A 24,389-nucleotide genomic window follows, 5' to 3' on the forward strand; every position below is an offset into this window, starting at 1 on the left:
AAGCTTAGTAGGCTAAAACAACAATAATCATTTATTTAGCTGAAATCTACAATTTTGGTAGGACTCAACAGAGAAGGCTTGTCTTTGCTCCATATGGCACTGGATGCAGTGGCTTGATTGGAGGATCCGCTTCCAAGATGGCTCACTCACATGGCAGCAGGTTGGCGGTGCCTGCTAGCTGCAGCTCAGACAGGGCTTCGGGTTGGGGCCTCAGTTTCTGTCTGTATGAGTCTCTCCATACAGACTGGTTTCCAAGACTGAGCATCTCAAAAGAACTAGCTGGAGACTGCATCACTTTTTATGATCTATGGAAATCATGTAGTATTACTTCCACTATAGTTACAGGCCTGCCCAGATTCAAGAGGAGAGAACAGAGACCCACCTCTCTCTGCGAGGAAGGTCATGATCACATTGTAAGAAGAGCATGTGGGACAGGAGATGTGGCCAACTTGGAGAATATAATGTATCACATATGAGGTCAAATATCAGAGTGTACTGTCAGCCCTTTACAACTTGGGGCATCATGTTAACCTAAATAGCATTCTGCCTGCTTCAGCTCAGTCTAGGCAGTTGTTCTCAAAGGCTGGACCATAAACCAGTGGTGATTCATGACAAAAGTTCCATCACACATGGCAAAATGAGAAAAATATAAAAGTCCATAATAAAGCTTAATTTATTCAATTTAAAGGGCAGAGCCCTACAATGAAATCATACGTTCCCTTCCTTTTCTGATGTTAAAATGTTTTCTTTAAGTTATAGTGATAGCAGATAGTAGTTGTTCTCTTAGTGATGTCATTTCAATCTCCTCCATTTTTTCACATTTTTCCAGTCAAAATACAGAAGTCTCAGGAACCACTATCTAGAGTTTATCACAGCACTGAATTTAGCCTTTGCTTGACCACTTCTCAAATAATGTGATTTAATTTACTGGTATGCAAACTGAAATAGCTCTGTGGGTGTTCAGATAACATCTGCAGCATATAATTCAATGCAACAACAGATCACAGGAAGTACTGTAACTCTCAAAACTCAGATCCTCACATCAGTGGAATCTTTGAAGTGAGATCCAGGAATCCCTTGGTAACCAGGTTCACATGACTACAAAGCAGTGTGGCATTCAAGGTGAAGGTCAGAAAATAGGTTACAGGAGAAACTAGATATATAGTCATGACGCTGTGTGTGCATGCAGCTGGCCTACTGGAGGAGTGGGAGTTAAAATGGGGCACTGGCACAAACAAGATGTGCACAGAAGGGTTCAGGAGTCATTTTTAGAAAAGGTGAATAAGTTCTATAAATGAATGAAGACTAGTGAGCTCCATGAATAAGGTAGCACCAAAAGAGAATTTATTCAACTGTTATTTATTAACTTACTAACTTACAGGCTAAGAGTATGAAGAAAAACATGGCAAAGCCCCTACCCTCAAAAAGCTCACAATTCACATGGGGAGAAAAACATGTGAACAATTAAACATAATACATATGTGGCTATTCGCACTGTAGGTGCCCCAAAGAAGGAGGGATTAGTTCTTCCTAACACTGGGGATAGAGACGGCCATGGGGCAGAGAATTACAGACTGATTTGCCAAGGGTCAGAATTGGCTTTTTTTTTTTTTTTCAGCTTTATTGAGGTATACCTGATATATAAAATTGTAAGCTAGGACTGACTTTTGAGAAGTTTCCATTGCTGGAGGCAAGATGAAGAATAGGATCTGGTGTCTTGGTCCGGGCTACTATAACAAAAGACCATCAACTGGGTACTTCATGAACAACAAACATTTATTTCTTACAGTTCTGGAGGCTGGGAAGTCTAAGATCATGAAGAAGATGCAGTGTCTGGTGAGAGCCCATCTCCTAGACGGCTGTCTTCTTACTGTAACCTCACATGGTGCAAGGGGCAAGTGAACTGTTTGGAGTTCTCTTTCATGAGAAGAGACCTCCCAAAGGCTCCACCTCCTAACACTATCATATTGGGCAGTAGATCTTAACAAATGAATCTGGGGGCTGCGGGAAGGATACAAGCACATTCAGACCACAGAAACCACTGAAGGAGTTAGAAAAGGAGATTGTTAAAAAAGTAAAGGAACCAGGGGTACCTGGGTGGCTCAGTCAGTTAAGTGTCTGCCTATGGCTCAGGTCATGATTTTGGGGTCCTGGGATTGGGCCCCATGTCGGGCTCCTTGCTCAGTGAGGAGACTGCTTCTCCCTCTCCCTCTGCCCCTCCCCCCACCTGCGCTTGCGCGCGCTCTCTCTCTCTTTCTCTCCTTCTCTCATAAATAATTAAAAAAGAAGAAGGTAAAGGAACCATAATGACATAAATGTGGCAATCAAGGAGTTTCCAGAAGACAACATGACTATATACATTAAAAGCTTCAAGAAGTTTGAAGGTAAGTATTGAAAGACAAATAAAGGAGAGAGAGGTTTATTTTGTACTAGGCATCTCCACAAGTGTCTTATCTAGGAATCTTTGAAGTGAGATTCAGGAATCCTCCCCTAATTACCAGGACCACATGCCTGGGAAGTCATGTCATATTCAAGATCAAGGCTCAGAAAACAGAAAGTTAGAGCAGAAACAGTAAAAATGGCAACTAGCCTTGTCCCAAATTGCTGTGGTGCTTAAAGGTAATGGACTTCGCAGCGCACAGCAGGAGGAGAACCGAGCAAATACAGACATACCTCCTTCTTCATGGGACTCCACTAGGTCTACCAGAGGGGAGTGGCAGTTACTGCCCTGTTCTTTTGCTGAAGGCAACTGAAACTCAATCACTCATGCATAAAAATTACCTCAAAACTTAAAAATTTGTGACACAAATTTTAAAAGTGTTATCTCAAAACCATGGTTGAGAAAGTGTCAACTGACAAGGAATTACTGAATTGCTTATTTCTTTTCCTTCCCCTCTATAATGAAAATCTAGCTTTCGGGGTAGGACAAAAAAGAAAGTCATTAAGAACAACAAATAAATGTGGGGTTTTTTTTAAAACATGTTCTTTCTATAAAAATTTTCCACAAAATCAAAAGAAACGGAAGTCTCGGGGGCTTTCAGATAAACGAGGAAAAAAAGACATTCCAAATCACTAATATGAAACCAGCAGTGATACTTAAAACCTAAAAAGTATAAAACAGAACAGAAAGAAAGATACCATGGAGTCCCGCTAAAATATCTATATTGCCAAACCTACAGAATACGGGAAATCTAAATACGGTGTGTGTGTGTGTGTGTGTGTGTGTGTGTGTGTGTGTAGAGAGAGACCAAGGAGGTGGAGGTTAAAGATAAAGAAACAAAGGTTTCACTAAAAGACTAAATACCACCTCACAGGTAAATTTTAATTTGTACATAAAAAGTAATAGTTGTACAAAAAAAGGACCCTGATCCAAACCATTCTTAATATTTCCTTGCTCTAGAATGGCATTCTATAGCTTTCCTTTTGAGAGAGGGAGAACAAATTTTTCCTAGGTAATACATCTTTTTTTTTTTTTATAGAATTCCTCAGTTGAATGGAAATGTCCTGCCTCAGTTACACAGAAAATTGTTAGATTCCCTATATAAATGTTAGAGCTCCCAGAGAGCCTTGGTGAGTGATTCATACCCGAGTGCTCTCTGGAAAGAGCATGTGGAACTCACACGGACTTGCACTTGGAGCAGAGGCAAGGCCAGAGTGTCTGGACATAAGCATGCTGAATAGGGTAAAATTTTAAAAAGGGTGATTTAATTTCATACTTAAACCTTTTTATAAAACCTCACATAGATTTTCTTTACTTCAACTGGCATACTGAATAAGTTTGCTTTTATAAATACTAGAAGGAAGCGTGGTCTTTTATAAAACATATATTCAGTAGAAGGTATGATCTTGATTGACTTCTTTTCTGACCATGGCTTAGGCTACAGATTTGGCACTTTTCACTTGACCTGAAAGGAAGCAGATTTTAAAATTACACTTAATTAGCTTGTCATGTAAAATAAAAATGAAGCCAGTTTTGAAATAATTGGCATGAAATAAATGAGTATGTTCCAGCCTGAACCAGTCATTAATGAAGCCTTGGTACTGGTATGTCAATTCAAGAATTCTCCCCTACCCTTTTTTTTTTATATTTAAAGGTATGAGGTCACATTTCCAATATAATCAGTATTATTCTTCCTAATTCTGCTATTGAATAGAATAATTTGAATAAACTGCTTAACTTCTCTGGTCTTCACTTTCTTCACTGTAAACTGAGGGGATCACTTCAGAGCTTCCATCAAGATCTAACACTTCTATAATATGAAAGTATAAGATACTGAGGTGCTTGGAGGGGGTGTAGGAGACCTGGGGGGAGAGGTGATCTTCCTCAGAGATGGGAAGGGAAGCAGGAAGGGGTGATGGGCCAGGCTAACAGCAGCGGTAGACAGTGAGAGATGGTGGGAACCAAACTGTACCATCAATAATTCAGGCCTTAGTCATCTCACTCCTGGACTATGATGGTCTCCCTCCCTCCAGTCTCTTCTTCATCCATTTAATAAGGAAAGCCATAGTATTTTCCCTTACTTAATCCCTCTTCTCTGCTACCCCAAAGCCTTTAATGGCAACCTGCTGCCCTGGAAATAAAGACCAAACTTCTATGCTTATAATTCAGTACTTTTAATGAAGTGAGCACAAGTTAACTTTCCAACCTCCTCTTCTCCTATTCCTCACAGACTCAACTACTACCAAACGGATCTTGGCCTCTTCTCCGTTCCCATGTTTGAACCTCTCATCATCAGACTGGGCTTTCATTCCAGAATTCCCTTCATATTCTACCCTTGTTCCCCATCCTTTCAGCAATTCCTCTTTCTTCATGATGCTTCCTCTTCATACTCAGACTTCTTTGAATATACACAGCACTGAGTTTATCTTTTCAGGTATGCACCCTTGCTCACAAACTGGGTGGTGGGCTACTTACAGACAAGGACAGTGTAAAGCCTCTGTCTCCCTTAAGGAGACCTCAGTGTGTGCTCTGAATAAGCTCTAGAGATACCAGAGAAAGATAGCAAGGGATATTCCACCAGAAAAAACCATAGCCCCTTTTGACAAACAAAAAAGTCTTTGGTACTCAATATCCACATTCAAAAGAATGAGTTCACCTCATATATAAAAAATAACTCAAAATGGACCAGAGAGCTAAAAGAAAAGAACTAACACTACAAAACTCTTTTAAAAAAAACATAAGAGTAAGTTTTGGTGATCTTGGATTAGGCAATGTTTCTAGATATGACACTGAAAGCATAAGCAACAAAAGGAAAAACAGATAAACTGGACTTCAAACTTAAAGCCTTTTTTGTCTCAAAGAACACAATTAAGAAAACGAAAAGATAATCCACAGAATGGGAGAAACTATTTGCAAAGCATATTATCTGATAAGGGACTTGACTCCAAAATACATAAAGAACTCTTACAAATCAACAACAAAAAGAGCAGTTTAAAAATGGGCAAAGGATGCAGATAGATACCACTCCAAAGAAAATATACAAATGGCCAGTAAACACATAAAAGATGTTTAACATCATTAGTAATTAAGGAAATGCAAACTAGAACTACATTAAGATATCACTTTACACCCACTAGGATGGCTAAATTTTTTTAAAAAGACAATAACAATGTTGATGATGATGTGGAGAAATTGGAATCTTCATATATATTGCTTATTGGCAACGGTTCAGCAGTTCCTCAAATGATTAAGCACAACCCGGCAATTCTCTCCCAAGAGAAATGAAAACAAGCAGTCACACAAATTTGTACAGGAAAGCTCACAGCATTGTTATTTATAACAGCCAAAAGCGTGGAAACTTGAATATCCATCAACTAATGAATGAATCCATACAATGGAATACTATTCAGAAAAAAAGGAAAATTGAAACAAATTCGAACATGGAGGAACTTTGAAAACAATATGCTAAATGAAAGAATCCAGACACAAAATGGCACAGATTGTATGATTCCATTAGTGAAATGTCCAGAACAGGCAAATCTATAGAAATAGAAAAGATTAGTGGTTGCCGGAGGCTTGCAGGAGGTAGGAGGTGATTGCCAATGGTGTTTCTTTTTGGGGTGGTAAAATGTTCTGAAATTAGATGGTGGTAATGATTGTGTAACTCTGTGAATATACTGAAAACCACCGAATTGTACATTTTTAAATGGTGAATTTTATAGTATAAGAATTATATCCCAATAAAGCTGATATTTTAAAAATTCTTAGGTATGCCTGCCACCAAGATTCTGATGTACCTTCCCCAGGACCAGGATAGTATTCCCCCAACAGGCTTTTCAAAATGCAGTTGTAATACTGAAAGTGCTTTTTCAAATTAAGTCACTCTAGCTCCTAGGAGGACATGCCTTCCTAGTTGAAAATCAAAGGCATAGTAAATTATATAAAATTAAATAACAAGTAATGGTAACAATATTAAGATTAGTATTAGACATTCTCTATAGAAATAATTCAGTTATTATTTTTATTTATTCTTAATACTGAAACTAATAATAAACCTAGGGAGTTATATCATACTTGTATATGTGCTGGTAAAAAGTTAATGGTGGGCACCTGGGTGGCTCAGATGGTTAAGCATCTGCCTTCAGCTCAGGTCATGATCCCAGGGTCCTGGGATCGAGTCCCGCATCGGGCTCCCTGCTCCTTGGGAGCCTGCTTCTCCCTCTGCCTCTGTCTCTCTCTCTCTCTCTGTCTCTCATTAATAAATAAATAAAATCTTTTAAAAAAAAAGTTAATAGCTACTTAATGAAGATTGTTAAAATCAGAGTATCTCAGAAATAACAACACTGAACTTCATATTCATCTTTTCTGACATTCAAACCATTTTCATCCAAAACTTACATGGTGTTGCCATTTTTGTAAATATAGGAGTCACGGTATCTTCCAATTGTTGTTTCTGTTCAAAAATCTCATTAATGGAAGCTTCCAAATGGGTTTCCAACCACTCATTTTTTACACGGCATGCAGTGAGGATGGTATTCTAGAGACAGAAACAAAGAGTTTATTTTCTACTTGTTTATTGAAAAATAAAACTCTATAGTATCTCTAAACTAGCACTGTGCAACAGAACTTTCTGCGATGATGGAAATGAGCTATCTGCATTGTCCAAACCAGTCACCATTTGACATTTATAGCCATAGAGTACTAGAAAAGGGGCTAGTCTGACTGAGGAACTGGATTTTTTATTTTATTTAATTTTAATTAATTCTAACTTAAAATAGCTACACATGGCTAGTGGTTGCTATGTTGGGCAGTGCAGCTGTAACATTAGTGGAATGTTGTATATAATAAAACTCATAAGCTAGAGTCATGAAGTCTTGGGCCAGTGTACACCCTCCCCCTAATTCTTTAGTCTCACTGGGCCCTGTGATAAAGAGAAACATTTGCAAAGGTTGGAGAACAGGTGGTTGGTATGACCCGGATGCAACTCAACAGACAACACTATTTTATTCCCTCTCAGATGGTTCAGAGGAGAGGAAGTGGAAGAAATTCCAGAAGAGCTCCACCTCACTGAAAACGTCTCAGTTTGCATTGCAAAGTTATTTCTGCCCACGCACAGCAAACTGAGGCTGTCTGCTTTAAGATGTTTACTTGTTCTATGGTTTGTAATAAGAAAGAGAAATAAATGCATTTATTGCATGGCCTGTCCATATTATTAAATAAGCTGTATTGTATGCAGACATATGTAGAATCAAGTGGATTTGGAAAGATGTCCATAATATATTATTAAAAGGAAAAAAAGCAAATTAAAGAATAATATGTAGTTCAAAAAAAGAATAATATATATAGTGTAATCCCACTTTTAGAAAAACAAAACCTTATAAAACCATATGTGTGCGTACATATATTTATATAAGTGATAGGACAAGTATGGCGAAATTAACACAAGATTGTTGGGGTGCCTGGGTGGCTCAGTCATTGAACGTCTGCCTTCGGCTCAGGTTATGGTCTCAGGGTCCTGGGATCGAGCCCCGCATCAGGCTCCCTGCTCGGTGGGAAGGCTGCTTCTCCCTCTCCCACTCCTCCTGCTTGTGTTCCCTCTCTCACTGTGTCTCTCTCTGTCAAGTAAATAAAATCTTTAAAAAAAAAAAAACATTGTTATTAGAACCATAGGGTAAGATAGCAAGACTGGAAATGGGAAGAGAGAAAGCTATTAAGTTTGCTTTAGGCATTTCAATTTTGTTCTAATTATTACTATATGTACACAGTATTTTCTAGTTCAAATAACCAAATATTTAAACACTGAAATTTAAAAAGCTTTTACAGTAACTAGTTGGACAAGGCACTGTCTGTGGCAGGAAATTTTTGTTTCCCAGATCCAATAGCTGAAATAGCTATTCTTAGAATTTTGCCTATATTTTGTTGGTTTCATAAGAGATTTCATAAAGTGTTTTACAAACCACAAGTGAAATGTGTAATTTATCATGTTCCCAGATGTGGGGATGTATTACACTTTGAGCAATAGCTAATTCTTTTTCATGAGAATTATAAGTCACAGGGAATTCACAGAACATCCTGCACAGAAATGCAAGAGATAATTTGTTTTTTTAAAGATTTATTTATTTGAGAGAGAGAGAGAGTGCGTGCCCAAGCAGGGGGAGGGGGAGACCGAGAGAGAGAGAGAGAGAGAGAGAGAGAGAGAGAATCTTAAGCAGACTCCCCACTGAGTTGGGAGCCCTATGTGGGGCTCCATCCCACCACCCTGAGATCACAACCAGAGCTGAAATCAAGAGTTAGTCACCCAACCGACTGAGCCACCCAGGCACCCTGAGAGAGATAATTTAAAACCAAAACACAGTTCTGGTACCTGGAACATATCTTTTTATTTTAGTGTATATCCACAGCAATAAACTAGTCCACATGCAGAACTTAGTATATGGTAAATGTGGGAAGTCGGCTTTACAATTAGCTATCCTTACATCTGTGTATCTTTTTTTTATCATCATGTAAAGTTTGAATATGTAATATATAGATCTCGTCTGAATATGTAATATATTTCTTTGTATATACAAAGAAACTAAAATATGATATATATATAAGTTTTAAAGCAAAACTTAATGAAATGAGTATCAGTAGACCCAAATAATCAACAGAATAACTAGAACATTGCCAGAATAACTCTATTTCTGTGCCCTTCCCATAATTCATCCCCCTATCCTCCTCCAAGAGATAATGACAATCTGTGCTTATAACTTTGCTTTCTTTTTTAATAGTTTTACCCTATATGTAGGTATCCCTAAACAATATAGTTTTATTTTGCTTGCTTTTGGAGTTTATGAAAATCTCTCCTGTAGTCTTCGCTGATTTTTTTTTTCACTCAACAATATACTTTAAAAATGTATTCATGTTCAGGTGCCTGGCTGACTCAGTTGGTTAAGCACCTGTCTCTTGATTTTGGCTCAGGTCATGATCTCAGGATGGTGGTCTCAGGGTCATAAGATAAAGCCTCGCATCGGGATCCCTACTCAGGGTGCAGAGTTTGATTAAGACTCTCTCTCCTGTCCCTCTGCCCTTCCCCCTCCCCCCCTTGCTCGTGCATGCTTCTCTCTCTCTCTCTCTCTCTCTCTCTCTCTCTTTCAATAAATAAATAAATAAATTTCTTTTTTTTAAAGTATTCATGTTGCTGAGTGTAATACTTAGTACATACATCTCTATGTCACTCCTTTATAGTATTTCATTTAATTTTGATCAGTCTATCTCTTACTAGTCGTTTACTAAGGAAGGAAGGAGGGAGGGAGGAAGGGTAGGAGGGAAGTGGGAAGGGAGGGAGGGAGAAGACAGCAGTAAGGACCACCACCTACCTCTAGAGCATTAGTACAGAAATTAAAGATGTAAGGCAAAAATCTCAAAAGACTTCTGAAGAAACAATAATCATAATGCAGTACCTTGTCTTCTTTAAAGAGCTTCCCTGGTCCCTTTTCTGTGTCTGTAACTGCTGCCGAGACCTTTGCAATATATTTTTTCAGGGCCAGCCTTGCATCTGAAGGAATAGGACAATAAAATGCACAATAATAAGACAAAGACTAAGAAATATGCTCAACTATTTACAAGGTACTATATATCTGGAGTTTATAAAGACTATGTATAGAAGGGGCGCCTGGGTGGCTCAGTCAGGTGTCTGCCTTCAGCTCGGGTTATGATTCCGGGGTCTTGTGATTGAGCCCCACAGTGGGCTCCCTGCTCAGTGAAGAGTCAACTTCTCCCTCCCGCCACCCTCGCCCCCCACTCATGCTCTCTCTTATTTGCTCGCTCTCTCTCAAGTAAATAAATTTAAAAATCTTAAAAAAAAACACTGTGTGTAGAAGATTTGTTAAGGTTGTTTTCACTGAATTTCAAGATAGATGATACTCAACTAGCATAGCACTTTGGGACATTCACCGTGTTCCTAAAATGGTGCTAAAATTTTGAAGACAAATAAATATTGTATGTGATATCTAATCCCAAAGAGACCATATTCCATTAAAATTTCTACTCTAGGGCACCTGGGTAGCTCAGTCATTAAGCGTCTGCCTTAAGCTCAGGTATGGTCCCAGAGTTCTGGGATCGAGTCCCTCATCAGGATCCCTGCTCTGCAGGAAGTCTGCTTCTCCCTCTCCCGCTCTCCCTGCTTGTGTTCCTGCTCTCACTATGTCTCTCTCTGTCAAATAAATAAATAAAATCTTTAAAAAATTTTCTACTCTAGAGAAACAAAAATTCATTTCCAATAGATGAGCCATCACTTGCTTTATCCCTTGTGATCCTTCAAAATAAATTCAAAAATAGCTTTTCTCTTTTTTTAATATTTATTTATTTAAGTAATCTCTACACATAACATGGGGCTTGAACCCATGACCCCAAGATCAAGAGCTGCATACTCCTCCAACTGAGCCAGCCAGGCGCCCAGCTTTTCTCTTTTAAAAAAAAGTGTTTAAAATAATTCCATTCACTATAGCACCCATAGTAATGTCATCACAAAATCTGCAAGATCTGTTTGAATAAAATTACACTTTGAGAGAAATGAAAGACTCAAATAAATGGAAAGGCTTACCATATTCCTAGATGGAACAACTGAATATTGTAAGTTGTAAATAAGGCCCAAATTAATCTGAAGGTTGAAGTATTAATTTCCTGTGGCTGCTGTAACAAACTTTGATGGCTGACAACAACACAAATGTATTCTCTCACAGTTCTAGAATCCAGAAGTTTGAAACAGGTATCAATGGGCTAAAGTCAAGGTGTTGGCAAGGCTGATTCCATCTGAGGGACCCAAGAGGAAAACCCATTTTCTTGCCCTTTTCAACCACTAGTGGTAGCCTTTATCCTTGACTGGTGGCTCTTTCCTCCATCTTCAAAGTACATCAGGTCTCACCTTGATAATCCAGAATAATCTCCTCATCCTTAACTGAAGGATCTACAAAATTCATTTTGCCATATGAAATAACATTCACAGGTTCCAGGAATAAGGACCTAGATATGTTTGGTAGCCATTTTTCAGCTCATCACAGCCTGCCCTAAAATTCACATCTATCCCACATGCAAAATACATGCACCTCATGCCAACATCCAAAAATCTCAGCACATTACAACATCAACCCATGTCCAAATGCTCATCTAAAATATCATCAACTCAAAAGTCTCAAACCTTATCATCTAAATCATCTAAACAAGCTATGGGTGAGACTTTGGTGTGATCCATCATCCTGGAGTAAAATTCCTCTCCATCTGCAGACCTGTGAAACTAGAAATCAAGTTCTCTACTCCCAAAATACAATGGTGGGACGGGCACAGTGTAAGAGTTGTAGACACTGCCATTCAGAAAGGGAGAAAGTAGAAGGAAAACAGGAGTCACCAGTCCCAAGCAATTCTGGAATCCCACAGGGCAAATCCTATTAGGTGTCAAGACCTAGGAATAATCCTCTGTGGCAGAAGGCTCCATCCTCTTGGCCTGTGTTTCAGCCTGAATCATTCTTTTTTAGGAAAGGTAGCATGTATTCACAGCTGAATAGCTTCATCCGTCTGTTTCCTGCCTGTAGGGTTTTGGGAGTCCAGCAGCCTTTTTTCTTTTCTTTTCTTTTTTTTTTTAACATTTTATTTATCTATTTGAGAGAGAGAGCACAAGCGGGGGAGCAGCAGAGGGAGAGGGAGAAGCAGACTCCCCACTGAGCAGGGAGCCCGACATGGGGCTGGATCCCAGGACCCTGAGATCATGACCTGAGCCGAAGGCAGACACTTAACCCTGAGCCACCCAGGCGCCCCAAGCAGCCTTTCTTCTTTTTGTTTTCTCTGTGTCCCTTTGTTCAAACTGACAATGTTCCTACTGGTATAACATCCTCAAAACCCTTGTGAGTCTCCCTGCAAGCCACAGAGCCTCATTCCATGAAGCAAGAGGCTCCTCCATGGGTCCCTCCTGGATAATCTTATTTCTATTTCTGACTTCTGCTAAGATGACTGAGGGGAGCCATGTGTATCACACCCAATCTCTTCAGCACCCACAAAACACTGTCCAGCCACATCCTTGCCTTTTCTCCAGAGCACACTTTCCTAATAGTGAATCTCCTAATTTTAGCACTTTTGCTACCTGGATAGGCTGAGAATTTCCCAAATCATCGAGTCCTGTTTCCCTTTTACATAACAATTTTTTCCTCACTTTATCTTTCCCGCTCACATTTTACTATAAGCAACAAGAAGAAACCAGGTCATGCCTTCAACACTTTGTTTGGAAATCCCTTTAGCTAAATGTCCAAGTTCCCCACTTACAAGTTCTGCTTTTGGTATAAGGACAGGACACAATTCAGCCAAGCTTTCTGCCATGATTGTCTTTCCTCCATTTTCCAATAACATGCTCTTCATTTCCTTCTGAGCCCTCACCAGAAGCATCTCTAACATCTGTGTTTCTAACAACAGTCTGCTCAAGGCAACCTAGGCTTTTTCTATGTTGCACCTCAAAATTCTTCTATCTACTCATTACCCAATTCCAAAGCTGCTTCCACATTTTTAGATATTTTTTACAGCTGCACCTCAATTCCAGGTACCAAAATCTGTATTAGTTTCCTATGGCCGCTATAACAAATTATCATAGACTTGACGGCTTAAGACACTAATGTATTCTTTTACACTTCTAGGTGCCAGAAGTCTGAAATTGGTTTCACTGGACTATAGTCAAGCATAGACAGGGCTGACTCCTTCTAGAGGTCTGAGGGGAAAAACCATTCCTTGCCTTTTTCATCTTCTAGCAATTTTCTGTTTTCCTCAGATTGTAGCCCCTCCCAACACCTTCAAAGTGCATCATGCCACTCTCTGCTTCCAGTCACATCACCTTCTCCTCTTCCTGTCAAACATCGATTTCCTTCTTATAAGGACAATTGTGATTATATTTAGGGTCCACCAGGAGAATCCAGGATAATCTCTCAATCTCAAAATCCTTAATCCTTATCGTATCTGCAAAGTCCATTTTGCCCTATAACATTCACGGGTTCCAGTAATTAGGACCTGGATATCTTTGGGGGCTGTTATCCAGCCTATCATGATCAGCATTCACAATCTCATGAAACTCCACATAGGAGTTTTTGAGAGAGTTAAAAAGATCACTTTACAGAGGAAGATGGAAGCAGGATAGGGGTACCCTAGGCTCATCTTGTCCCACAAACAGAAGTAGATAACAATCATCCTAAATACCCCAGAAATGAACCTGAAGACTGACAGAACAAATTCCACAACTAAAGTGAGAGAAGCCACACAGAAGAAGAAGAAGAAAAAGAAGGAGGAGGAGGAGGAGTGGGGGGGGGGAGGGGGAGGAGGAGGAGGCAGAGACTTAGACAAAGTGCCAAGATGGAAGAATTCATCCCACATGAAAGAACAAGATAAGGTCACAGCCAGAGATCTGAGTGAAACAAATATAAGTAACATGCCTGAGGGAGAATTTAAAGCATCATAAGGATACTCACTGGACTTGAGAAAAGAATGGAAAACTTCAGGGAGACCCATAACACAGAAATAATAGAGTTAAAAAGAATCTGTCAGAAGTGAAAAATGTAATAACTGAGATTAGAAACAGGTTTGAGGCAATGAACAGCAGGCTGAAAGAAAAGGAAGAATGAATTATTGATATAGAAGACAATGGAAAATAAGGAAGCTGAACAAAAGAGAGAAGAATTATGGAACATTAGAATAGACTTCACCTTATGGAACTGAATGACTTCATCAAAAGTAATAACATTTGTATTATAGGAGTCCCAGAAGAAGAAGAGAGAAAAGGGAGCAGAAAATTTATTTGAAAAAATAATAGCAAAAAACTTCCCTAATCTGGAGAAGGAAACAAACATCCAGATCCAGGAGGCACAGAGAACTCCCATCAAAATCAACGAAAGCAGGCCAACACCAAAAATATTGTAACTAAATTTGCAAAATATAGTGATAAAGAAAAAAACTTAAAAGCAGAAAGACAAAAGAAGCCCTTAACTTACAAGGGAAAACCCATAGGGCTAGCTGCAGATTTCTCAACAAAAACATGGCAAGCCAGAAGGGAGTGGTATGACATAGTCAAAGTGCTGAATGGGGAAAATGTGCAGCCAAGAATATTCTATCCAGCAAGGCTATCATTCAGACGAGAAGGAGAGAAAAAGAGTTTCCCAGACACACAAAAACTAAACCAACCCTGCAAGAAATATTAAAAGGGACTCCTTGAGTAGAAAGGAAAGACCAAAAGTGACAGAGATAAGAAAGGAACAGAGAACATCTCCAGAAACAATGACAAAACAAGTAATAAAATGGCACTAAGTACATATCTTTCAATAATTACTCTGAATGTAAATGGACTAAATGTTCCAATAAAAAAACACAGGGTACCAGACTGGATAAAAAAAAAAAACCAAGACTCATCTATATGCTGCTTACATGAAATTCATTTTACACCTACAGATTGAAAGTGAGGGGATAAAGAACCATTTATCATGCTAATGGATGCCAAAAGAACACCTGAGTAGCAATTCTTATACGGGAAAACTAGACTTTAAAATGAAGACTGTAGGGCGCCTGGGTGGCTCAGTTGGTTAAGCGACTGCCTTCAGCTCAGGTCATGATTCTGGAGTCCCGGGATCGAGTCCCACATCGGGCTCCCTGCTCAGCAGGAGCCCTGCTTCTCCCTGTGGCCCTCTTCCCTCTCGTGCTCTCTATCTCTCATTCTCTCTCTCTCAAATAAATAAATAAATAAAATCTTTAAAAAAAAATAAAATGAAGACTGTAACAAGAGATAAAGAAGGACGCTATAGCATAAAAAAGGGGATAACCCAACTAATAATTATAAATATTTATGCATCCAGGATGGGAGCACCCAAATATATAAAACAATAAAAAACATAAAGGAACTAATTGATAAAACACAATAATAGTAGGGGACTTTAACACCCCACTTATATCAATGCACATATCATCTAAACAGAAAATCTACAAGGAAATAATGGCTTTTTTTTAATTATGTTATGTTAATCACCATATATTACATCATCAGTTTTTGATGTAGTGTTCCATGGTTCATTTTTTGAGTATAACACCCAGTGCTCCATTCAGTACGTGCCCTCTTTAATACCCATCACCAGGCTAACCCATCCTCCCACCCCGCTCCCCTCTAGAACCCTCAGTTTGTTTCTCAGAGTCCACAGTCTCTCATGGTTCATCTCCCCCTTCAATTTCCCCCTTCTTCATTTTTCCCTTCTTGCTATCTTCTTCTTCTTTTTTTTTTTTAACATATAATGTATTATTTGTTTCAGAGGTACATGTCTGTGATTCAACAGTCTTACACAATTCACAGTGCTCACCATAGCACATACCCTCCCCAATGTCTATCACCCAGCCACCCCATCCCTCCCACCCCCCCACCACTCCAGCAACCCTCAGTTTGTTTCCTGAGATTCAGAATTCCTCATATCAGTGAGGTCATATGATACATGTCTTTCTCTGATTGATGGAAATAATGGCTTTGAATGACAGAATGGACCACATGGACTTAATAGACATATTCAGAACATGCCATCCTAAAACAGCAGAATACATATTCTTTTCAAGTGCACATGGGACAGTCTCAAGAATAGATCACATACTAAGTCACAAATCAGGCCTCAACAAGTACAGAAAGATTGAGATCATACCATGCATATTTTCTGACTACAATGTTGAAGTCAACCACACACACAAAAAATTTGAAAAACCCACATATACATGGAGCTTAAACAACATGCTACAAAACAATGAACGGGTCAGCCAGGAAATCAAAGAAGAAATAAAAAAAATAGAAACAAATGAAAATGAAAGCAAAATGGTCCAAAACACTTGGGATGCAGCAAAAGTGGTGACAAGAGGGAAGTATATAGCAATACAGGCCTACCTCAGGAAGCAAGAAAAATCTCAAATAAACAACCTAACCTTACATCTAAAGCAGCTAGAGAAAGAACAAGGAAAAAGCCTAAAACCAAAAGAAGGAAGGAAATAATAAAGATTAGAGCAGAAATAAATGATAAAGAAACTTAAAAAAACACAATAGATCAATGAAATAAATAAAATCATGAACAAGAGAGGAGAAATAACAACGAACACCACAGAAATGCAAACAATCATAAGAAATTATGAAAAACTATATGCCAACAAATTGGACAATCTAGAAGAAATGCATAAATTCCTAGAAACGTATAAACTACCAAAACTGAAACAGGAAGAAAGAGAAAACTTGAACAGACTGATAACCAGCAAAGAAACTGAATCAGTTAAAAATCTCCCAACAAACCAAAGTCCAGGGCCAGATGGCTTCACAGACAAAATCTACCAAATAATTAAAGAGTTAATACCTATTCTTCTCAAACTATTCCAAAAAATAGTTTTGGAATTCATTCTATGAGGCCAGCATTACCCTGATACCAAAACCAGAAAAAGACTCCCCTAAAAAGAAAACTACAGGCCAATATCCCTGATGAACATGGATACAAAAATTCTCAATGGCAAAGAGAACCCAAAGGATTAAAAGAATCATTCACCAATCATGGCCTCATAGAATGAATCTGGAAGTTTTCCTTCCTTTTCTATTTTTTGGAATAGTTTGAGAAGAATAAGTATTAGCTCTTCTTTAAATGTTTGGTAGAATTCGTCTGTGAACAAATCAAGTGGGATTTATTCCTGGGCTGCAAGGGCGGTTCAATATTCGCAAATCAATCAATGTGATACACCACATTAATAAAAGAAAGGATAAGAACCACATGACCCTTTCAATAGATGCAGAAAAAGCATTTGACAAAGTACAACATCCATTCATGATAAAAACTCTCAACAAAGTAGGGTTAGAGGGAATGTATCTCAGCATAATAAAGTCCATATATGAAAACCCACAACTAATATCATTCTCAATGGGAAAAAAACAGAGCTTTTCCTCTATGGTCAGGAACAAGACACGGATGTCTACTCTCAGCACTGGTATTCAACATAGTACTGGAAGTCCTAGCTACAGCAATCAGACAACAAAAAGAAATAAAAGGCATCCAAATTGGCATAGAAGTCAAACTTTCCCTATTTGCAGATGACGTGATACTCTATATAGAAAACCCAAAAGACTCCACCAAAAACCTGTAGAACTAATACACGAATTCTATAAAGTCACAAGATACAAAAACAACATACAGAAATATGTTGCATTTCTATACACCAATAATGAAGCAGCAGAAAGACAAATTAGGGCATTAATCCCATTTACAATTGTACTAAAAACCATAAGATACTTAGGAATAAACCTAACCAAAGAGGTGAAAGACCAGTACTCTGAAAACTGTAAAACACTGATGAAAGAGATGAAAATGAAACACAAAGAAATGGGAAAGCATTCATGAATTAAAAGAATAAATATTGTTAAAATGTCTATACTACCCAAAGTGATCTACACATTTAATGCAATCCCTATCAAAATACCAACAGCATTTTTCACAGAGCTAGAACAACCAACCCTAAAATTTGTATGGAACCATGAAAGACCCCAAATAGCCAAAGCAACCTTGAAAAGAAAAGCAAAGCTGAAGGCATCACAATTCTGGAGTTCAGGTTATATTACAAAGCTGTAGTGATCAAAACAGTATGGTACTGGCACAAAAATAGACACATAGACCAATGGAACAGAATAGAGAACCCAGAAATGAACCCACAACTATATGGTCAATTAATCTTCAAAAAAGAGCCAATGGAAAAGAGTCTCTTCAACAAATGGTGTTGGGAAAACTGGAGAGCAACATGCAAAAGAATGAAAACTGGACCACTTTCTTACACCCTACACAAAAATAACTTCAAAACGGATAAAAGACCTAAATGTGAGACAGGAAACTACTAAAAAGTCCTAGTGGAGAACACAGGCAGTAACCTCTTTGACATTAGCAATAGCAGCTTCTTTCTCGATATGTCTCTGGAGGCAAGGAAAACAAAAGCAAAAATAAAGGATTGGGACTTCATTGAAATAAAAAGCTTCTGCACAGAGAAAGAAACAAACAACAAAACTAAAACGCAACTTGTGGAATGGGGGAAGATATTTGCAAATGACATCTCTGATAAAGGGTTAGTATCCAAAATATATAAAGAACCTATACAATTCAACACCCAAAAAACAAATAATCCAACTAAAAAACGGGTAAAAGACATGGATAGACATTTTTCTAAAGAAGACATACAGTTGGCCAACAGACACATGAAAAGATGCTCCATATTACTCATCATCAGAGAAATACAAATCAAAACTACAATGAGATTTCACCTCACATCTGTCAGAAGAGGTAAAATAAAAAATACAAGGAACAACAGGTATTGGTGAGGATGTGGAGAAAGGGGAACCCTCTTGCACTGCTGGTGGGAAGGCAAACTGGTGCAGCCGCTGTGGAAAACAGTATGGCGGTTCCTCAAAAGTAAAAAATAGAACCACTCTACAATTCAGCAATTGCAGTATTTACCCAAAGAATACAATAATACCAATTCAAAGGGATACATGGACCCCGATGTTTATAGCAGCATTATCTACAATAGCCAAACTACAGAAACAGCCCAAGTGTCCATCTATACTGATGTGGTATATATATAAAACGGAATATTACTTAAGGTGTATACATAAATTGGAATATTACTTAACCTTAAAAAGGAATGCAATCTTGTAATATATGGTGATTAACATAACAATAAAAAATTAAAAAAAAAAAAAAAAGGAATGCAATCTTGCCATTTGCAAGGATGTGGATGGAGCTAGAGAGAGTATTATGCTAAGCAAAATAAGTCAATTAGAAAAAGACAAATACCATATGATTTTGCTCCTATGTGGAATTTAAGAAACAAAACAAAGGAGCAAAGGGGGAAAAGAGAGAAAGAGGCACACCAAGAAACAGACTCTTAACTACAGAGAGCAAACTGATGGTTACCAGAGGGGAAATGGGTAGGGGGTTGGGTGAAATAGGTGATGGCGATTGAGGAGGGCACTTGTGATGAGCACTGGGTGTTGTGTGGAGTGTTGAATCACTAAATTGTACATCTGAAAATAATATTACACTGTATGGTAACTAACTGGAATTGAAATAGAAACTTTAAAAAACATCACTGTAACACTCAGCTGTGTCATCTGTAGTAACAACAATCTCCTAAGCCTCATTTGTCTATCTGTAAAGTGGACATAATAAAAGAGGTCAAATTCAGACCCACGTCTGGAATAGTTTTTAGGGTTTTTTTGGTTTGTTTATTTGCTGGACTCAACACAGGGCTCGAACGCACAACCCTGAGATTAAGACCTGAGCCAAGATCAAGAGTTGGACACTCAACCAACTGAGCCACCCAGGTGCTCCAGGAATTGTATTAACATACAGGGACCAGTTAACTAGTATTCTTGCTTCCAGCCCTTCACAGATTCAAACCTATTATTCATGCTGCAAGCAAAATTAATTCCCTAAACTGGAATCCAAGCTTTAGATTTTGGCTACACTATTTGGGTAACCTGGAGTCAGCAGTAGTTCCAGAATTCCAATACAGGATGGAGGAATTAGTCAGAAGACGGAACTAAAGAACTTGTCATGAAACTGCATTTGTAAAATAAGCACACTGATTTTACTGAGAGCACTTGTTTATTTGGGGTGGCTTCATAGAGAAAGGAGTTTATTGCAAGCATCCTCTTAATGCCACCATACCTGTGTAATGCATTCAGGCCACTATAGCAAAACATCACCAACTGGGTAGATTATAAACAACAAAAATTCATTTCTCACAGTTCTGGAGACTGAGAAGTCCAAGATCAAGGTACCCACATGGTTGTGGTCTGATGAGAGCCCTCCTTCTTCGTAGTTGGCATATTCTCACTATGCCTTCACATGGTGGAAGGGGCTAGGGAGCTCTGTGAGACCTCTTATAAGGACATTAATCTTATTTGTGAGGGTTCCACCCTCATTTTCTAAGCACCTCCCAAAGGCCCTCCTAAAACTATCACACTGGGCATTAGTATTCAACATATGAATTGGGGGTGAGAAGACACAAACACTTAGATCGCAGTAATACCTTAACCTCTCTAGGTTTCATCTATAAAATGGAAGTATTGTAGTACAGTCCTCATATAATTGTAAGGACTAAACAAAATGTAGTATAATGCATGCAAGTATCTTGGCACAGTGCCTGGGACATAGTAAAGCACTCGGTAAGTTTATCATTATGTCACTCTTCTCCTCAAAACTCTCTAAATGACTCCTACTGACTACTGAATAAAACACAGAGCCCTCCAACATCCATCTAGCCACAAACTACCTTTCCTAGCTTTATCCCTTCCAACATTCATCCAGAGAGTCTACCCATTATTTACAGAGCAACATCGCCACCTGTCAACATGGCTCACTCTCAGTTCCTCAGCTGTCTGTCTGCTCAGACATTAGCTTATCAGAGAGGCCTTTCCTGCTTGCCCTCTGTAAAGGAACACACACTCGCTCATTCACTTACTGGCAATTTCATAACCCCCTTGCCGGCAACTTCATAACCCCCTTGCCGTTCTACTTTTCTCGAAAGCTCTCTATAGATTTATAGATTTTGACAGATATATTTTCTGGGTCTTCCTACTGGAAAGCAAACTGAGGAACATAAAGATTCTGTTTTGTGCCAAATTGTGCATATATTCTCAGGTCCTAGGACAGTATTTAGCACACAGAGGTACTCAATAAGTATTTATTATATGAATGTTGACAGAGCATTTCTCTATTATGTTTCCTCAACCTAAGATGCCCTCTCTGCATTGCCATCTTCCAAAATTCTACTCGTTCTTCAAAGCTTACTCAAATACTCTTCTGTGAAACTTCTGACTTCTGATTCCCCCAAAAAGAACTCATTGCTCTCTCAACCATTACATGATTATAATTTGAGTTAGTTCTCATTTTAGTCTATCTCATAATTTTTCCTATCTTGTTTTTTGCTACTATCTCTAGACTGTAAGCTCTTTAAAGGCAGGATCTATGTCTCATCTTTTTATCATACTCCATGCCAAATTCCCCACCCCTCACTCATTATTGGACAGTACCACATTGCCACCAAAGGGACATAAGTTAAAAGGGGGAGGAACTCAATATTTGCTTAACTATTTGAAGGGAAGGACATTCCAGAGTGAAAAAAACAGAAGCAGATGCTAAATTGTGTGCAACGGTATGGCCATAGCAACATTTTAGGTAGATATAAAACTGCCATACTTCAGAAGGCTTGGAGGAGATATAGGTAAATTATTTCTATGAAAATCTGTTAATATGATTACAGAATTTATTAGCAAGCAAAAATTAGTAAAGTCTTCATTTTTCAGAAAAGGGAAAAAGCTCAAAACATTCTGGCAAAAAGCAAGGAAAAATATCCCTAGGAAACCCAGGAGGGGTGCCTGGCTGGCTCAGTTGGTGGAGCATGCAACTCTTACTCTTGGGGTTGTGAGTTCAAGCCCCACGATGGGTGTAGAGATTACTTAAAAATACAATCAGAGAGAGAGAGAAAGAAAGAAAGGAAAGAAAGAAAGAAAGAAAGAAAGAAAGAAAAGAAAGAAAGAAAGAAAGAAACCCAGTAATTGGCTAGGTGACACCTTTTAGTTCTAATGTGGTCCTTTATGACATCACTGAATTTATCCTGAATCACTATGACTAATGATGTTATAATGATCATCAGTGTATATTGTGCTGACAATGCTTTTGAGTGGAGCACCACATTAACTGATCCCAGAGTGATTCTGCTCTGTGACCAATTTTTTGGCTAGATGTTTTTTTCCCCAGTTGAGAAAGATGTCCATTCAAGGACTATCCTAACTTTTTCTCTGTTGTTTATCTGCTTCTTTAAGGAGAGCTTCTGCATTTGTGATGGAACTATCTGGACAAAGGTTGGATGGGAGATCTTTCCAGAAGAAATGCATTATCTGAAAGTTAAGCCTTCTCCATCTCACTGTCTACCTTACCCTCTGGACAAACTATGCTGCAATTTTGCCAATATGGATATATTTCAGGGTTCTTTACATCTCATTTATATTTTAGTACAAGCTCTCTTTTTAATCCTGTCTGTTTTATCTGTGCATTACCTGTGGATGAAATGGAAAAAACACCAAAAAAAGGTGAATTAGTGATGCAAACGGTAATAGTTATAAATACCATAGACTTTAAAACATAAGATTATCAGCTTCTTTGAGGGAAAGTACCATGTCTTATTCCTCTTTGTAACATGTCCTTGCCCCCACCACTCACCCCCAAACATGTAGTACAGTGTCTTGCACATACTTGGGGCTCAACAATGTATACTGAATTAGAAAGTCCTTAAAATAATCTAGTTCATCCTCTCTCTTTCAAGTTACAAAATAGATCAGGAAAGTAGTGAGCTACAATGAGTAGAATGGGTAGGAGATGAAGTTATCTGTCTGGGCCCATAGGTAAGTCATTCAATCTTTCTCAGCTGTCTCATCCATAAATGAAGTATCTGGACAAGGGATCTGTAAAGTCCCTTCCAGATCTACCTAAGAAAGCTAAGTATGTCAAAGTTGTCATTTATTTTTTTCTTTTTTAAACAGACTATAAACTAATTTCTAAGGTTAGGATAATTTTCTGGGAAATGGTGCTCTTAAACTAATTTCCCACTTTGTCAATGGCACCGTATTTTGAGGCAATCTTAAAAGCTCATTGACCTTCACAACAATGAGATATTTATAAAATTACTAGGATTTGACTGCATTATACATGGAGGCTGCTTAGTAATTTTACTTAGTAATTTTACTAATATTCAAGTAATTTCTTTCAGCAGAATGCTCTAACCATAAAAAGCACATATTAAATGCTTGCTGATGGTGATAATGATCACTATAATCTTATAATCATATACAAAAGAGCATTTCTTCTGCACTTACACCTTTTATAGCAAACTTTCTTTTGTATAGATACATAATGGGTAGTGTTTAAAGTGTACATATCCAGAAAACAAATGTAATCTGAACTACAGTAAGAAAAAAATCTATAATATCATCTGCCTCTCTTCTTTTAGCTGAAAAAACCAGCCTCCTCAAATACATTTGGTAATGACCTAGAAAATCAGTCCATCTATGACATTGACCAAATACTCTGCCGGCTGGTGGCCACAACATCAGTGATGACCAAGTATCTGAATGAGATGTCCCATCATCCTCCAGCGAAGAAAGTCAAGCACCGAAAACTAAAGAGGAAGAGGAGTGAAGAAGGAGCCAGAGGAACTAGACCTATCCATATGCAAATGTAGCTCAATCCAATATGGAGATTACACAAGAAATCTGTTGAGACAACTCATGCAAGGATAAAAATGGTTCTTTGAGAGCCCTTGTAATTTTTTTTTGTCACATACTTAACTGAATCTTTCCAAAGAAGTAAGGGTTGAAAAATTACTTCTATTCAACTAAAAAGGCATCCATACTTACTAGAGTACCAAGAAAAAGATTGTATACAATCACTTCTTCATGTTTAAGTGTTTTTTTTCTTTTTAGTGTGTTAGATTACTAATCATTAATCAATATGTAGAATAGAATCTTGATTTAGTGTTTCAATAAATCTCTGATTTAAATAATATTTGTGGGGTGCCTGCGTGTCTCAGTTGGTTAAGCATCTGACTCTTAATCTCAGCTCAGGTCTTGATCTCAGGGTCATGAGTTCAAGCCCCATGTTCATTCCACCCTGGGTATTGAGACTACTTTAAATTAATTAATTAATTAATTAATAATAAATAAATAAATAAAATTAATTTGTGGTTTTTCTTACTTTCCTGAGTAGATTTTTTGGCCACACAGAAACTTTTAATTTCCCATCTCAGATGGCTAAAATAGTATGGAAATATTAAGAAATAGAATAATTTTTTAAAGTACATATTTTTCCATTTTCATTATGACAAATGATTAAGCATCAAC

At 38.1% G+C, this 24,389-nt stretch overlaps 2 protein-coding genes across 2 annotated transcripts in view; one reads left to right on the plus strand and one right to left on the minus strand.

Annotated features, from left to right (window-relative positions):
* Positions 1-3,685: 3,685 nt before the first annotated feature.
* Positions 3,686-24,389, minus strand: part of ANKRD45 (ankyrin repeat domain 45) — a 39,931-nt gene continuing 19,227 nt past the window's right edge. The window contains exons 3-5 of the mRNA XM_025877905.2: positions 9,883-9,977; positions 6,839-6,977; positions 3,686-3,905 (exon numbers count right to left, since the gene is read on the minus strand). Coding sequence (XP_025733690.1) covers positions 3,874-3,905; positions 6,839-6,977; positions 9,883-9,977 — 266 coding nt within the window. The 3' untranslated portion in view covers positions 3,686-3,873. The remainder of the gene's footprint in view (positions 3,906-6,838; positions 6,978-9,882; positions 9,978-24,389) is intronic.
* On the plus strand, positions 22,162-24,054 carry TEX50 (testis expressed 50). Its single transcript, XM_025877906.2, has 2 exons — positions 22,162-22,583; positions 23,501-24,054. Exons 1-2 carry the CDS (start codon positions 22,236-22,238, stop codon positions 23,729-23,731), a joined length of 579 nt encoding a protein of 192 aa, XP_025733691.1. The 5' UTR covers positions 22,162-22,235; the 3' UTR covers positions 23,732-24,054.

This window comes from Callorhinus ursinus, unplaced genomic scaffold (genome assembly GCF_003265705.2).
Source record: "Callorhinus ursinus isolate GAN/ISIS: 27379988/994484 unplaced genomic scaffold, GSC_fseal_2.0 scaffold13, whole genome shotgun sequence".
Lineage (NCBI taxonomy): Eukaryota > Metazoa > Chordata > Mammalia > Carnivora > Otariidae > Callorhinus > Callorhinus ursinus.